This window comes from Condylura cristata, unplaced genomic scaffold (genome assembly GCF_000260355.1).
Source record: "Condylura cristata isolate star-nosed mole 26May11 unplaced genomic scaffold, ConCri1.0 scaffold00089, whole genome shotgun sequence".
In the NCBI taxonomy this organism is placed as follows: Eukaryota; Metazoa; Chordata; class Mammalia; order Eulipotyphla; family Talpidae; genus Condylura; species Condylura cristata.
The window spans coordinates 160,338-163,226 of record NW_004567190.1 but is presented as its reverse complement, the minus strand read 5'-3'; the positions used below and the strand labels follow the sequence as shown (position 1 = coordinate 163,226).

Here is a 2,889-nt window from a genome sequence, read left to right as displayed (position 1 = left end):
AAAAATGACTAAATGTGGATGGTGAATATCTGATCTCACCGTGAAAATACCAAGCTGCTCAAAATTTGTTCAGAACTCATCAACATCATCATTGACCACCTGATTGGTACAAGTTGCAATCACAGTCCCCATGTCACTTACTACGTGGGATTCTGCTTTCTAACAGGACACAGGTGATGAGTATCAGCTGATCTATATTTGTGGGAGGTTATTACAGCTAAAAAAGTGTCTTTGTCATAAAGTCATTATCAAAATATTTACTGAAAGACATTTTTGAAAAGATACACCAGATTTAATTTCTATTTGACAGGAAATTAAATCAGACAACACTTGTTCAATAGAATAACAGGTGAAAATTATGATTGTTGGTCAATGACATGATAAAATACCTTGAACATTAATTAGGGTTTTAAACATAAGCAATAGCCAAGATGCTAAAATATGTCAAAACTGGGTGCAGACACCTGTTGTAACACTCACTCTAAAGCATAGTCATGAAGTCGGCATGATGTTGAAGAAATAATAGACCAATCAGTGGCCAATAAAACAGAAAACCCAAAATAGACTCTGCGTGAACAGCAGAACCAACTGATCTTGACAAAGGAAAAAAGGAAATAATGGAGCAAAGATGATTTCTCTGCAAATATTGCTGCAAAAACTGGAAATCAAATCACAAAAAGACGGAACAGAAGGAATGGAAAAGAAGGGAGGGGGCAGAGACAGAGGATGGAAAGAGAAACCTAGAGCCAGGCGTAATAGCAGACAAGCAAATTAGCTCAAGTAGATGAAAGACCTAATTACATGACAATCCACATAAGCAGCACGTGACTCAGCTTCATATTTGGGGTGATAGTGGCCCCAATGCCCAGGGTAATGGGAAAGACACATTAATTTAAGTTGAAGTAACTTTTAATAGTAATAAAAATAAAAGGCTTAACTCTGTTGACCAAGATGGATAACCCCTTAGCCCTCACATGTTCTGACAGTCCAGGGAGGGGGCTGGTGGTCGCATCCCCCCATCATGGTCGCTATTGGCTCCTGTTCGCAGCTCTGAAACCCACCCGCCCCTCAGGCCTCAGCCCCCACATGGGTCTCACATTTCTCCCCAACTCTCTGTCCCTGCCGGCCCCTCCCAGGTCCCAGCATGTGACTCCAGCACAACTGCATCCTGGGAGACCCTGGCGTGAGGTGGACTCTGCGGGAGTCGGTGATCCTGGAGCAGCAGGGAGAGCACCAGGGGGGAGCCGGGAGGAGCAGACGGACTGTGACCACCCAGCAGCTCCACCCCAGCGCCCCACACCCCCCTCCCCCGGTCTCCTCAGGACACCCTGCCCTTCCAGGGCTCTTTCAGCACATCCCTGCTCCTGTGTCTCAAACACCCAGTTGTGGTGTCATGGAAATGACACTGGCAGTTTGCACATAAACGAAAACTCGTTCTATGTAAGGGACGTATTCATTAGGTCTATAATTCTAAAATATGTGGACCCCTGTACACAGTGCAGGCATCATGTTTTCTATCATATGGGGGGAAAGATGTTTCTTAAAATGTGAAGACTTTTCTGGTGAGAGAGAATTTCCAAGCTGAATGGCAGTGTGGAATGAGAGGACCCCAGCAATCGGCCCACCCTAGCCATCTGTCAGTAAAACCCCTGTCTTCAGGGAAATGGCAGTGTGCTGGAGTCAGAGCCTGCTCCCACTCATTGGGTGAGGGTGACTGTCCCTATACACACGTCACTGAATCTAAATCAGTTTCTGTGTCTTTATGGATCGTGAAAGAATAAGGCATATTGAGGACCCTCAGCAAAAGTCACTGTAGAGCAGAGGCAAGGGGTGTCAGGACGATCATTGCTGATCGTCACTTTAACCACCCAGTCACGCACTAAGGGAGATATACATGAATTGTGAGAAATGGACAAAAAGCTTTATTTCATCCAGGCCTAGACCAGACACCCCCTGTATGACTGGGTTGTGATGTGCAGGTGGCTGCTCAAGCGCAGAGAACATGAGGCCTCTGGTCTCTGCAGCTGCAGGCCAGGGTGCCCACCCCTGCTTTGCATGCCCCAGCCCCCTGCTGCCCAAGGCCCATATCAGGCTGGGCAGGCTCTGGGCAAGAGCTGCCTCAGCCAGGACACAGGCACCATGGAAGCCCCAGCGCAGCTTCTCTGCCTCCTGCTGCTCTGGCCCCCAGGTGTGGCATCCCGGAGGGTGCTGCCCTCAAGGACACTTTGGGTGGTGGATTCCCGGGACCTGGGAATTTGCTCATGAGACAATAAAGGGAGCAGAGTGCTGATCAGTCTGCCTGGCTGTGCCGGGGAGAAAGTGAAGGTAGAGATTACATGGGTGATTTATGTGTTTTGTTTCCTATTTAGGTTCCTCTGGAGAAATTGTGATGACCCAGTCTCCAGCCTCCCTATCATTGTCTCCAGGAGAAAGGGCCACGATCTCCTGCAGGGCCAGTCAGAGTGTTAGCAACTACATGGCCTGGTACCAGCAGAAACCTGGGCAGGCTCCCAGGCGCCTCATCTATGCTGCATCCAGCAGGCCCGATGGCATCCCAGCCCGCTTCAGCGGCAGCGGGTCTGGGACAGACTTCAAGCTCACCATCAGCAGCCTGGAGCCTGAGGATGCCGCCACTTACTACTGTCAGCAGTATTATAGTTCCCCTCCCACAGTGATACAGGCCTGAACAAAAACCACCCAGGGAGCAGCTGTCTGAGGCCCGGCAGCCCAGCTGCTCCTCCTGGTGCTCCATCTGCTTAGAGCTGTCTCAGACACAACAATGCTCTGAGATTTCTGCAAATTTTTTTTTTAAAGATTTATTTATTTATTCATACAGAACTGGGGTACAGGCCAGAGGCTCAGGGGCGGTGAGAGGCTTCACCAGAGACA

At 48.9% G+C, this 2,889-nt stretch overlaps 1 protein-coding gene across 1 annotated transcript in view; it reads left to right on the top strand.

Annotated features, from left to right (window-relative positions):
• The window catches only part of LOC101636959, a 9,150-nt gene that overhangs the window by 1,373 nt on the left and 4,888 nt on the right, over positions 1-2,889 (top strand). The window contains exon 2 of the mRNA XM_012734894.1: positions 2,370-2,671. Within this exon, the coding sequence (XP_012590348.1) occupies positions 2,370-2,671 (302 nt within the window). The remainder of the gene's footprint in view (positions 1-2,369; positions 2,672-2,889) is intronic.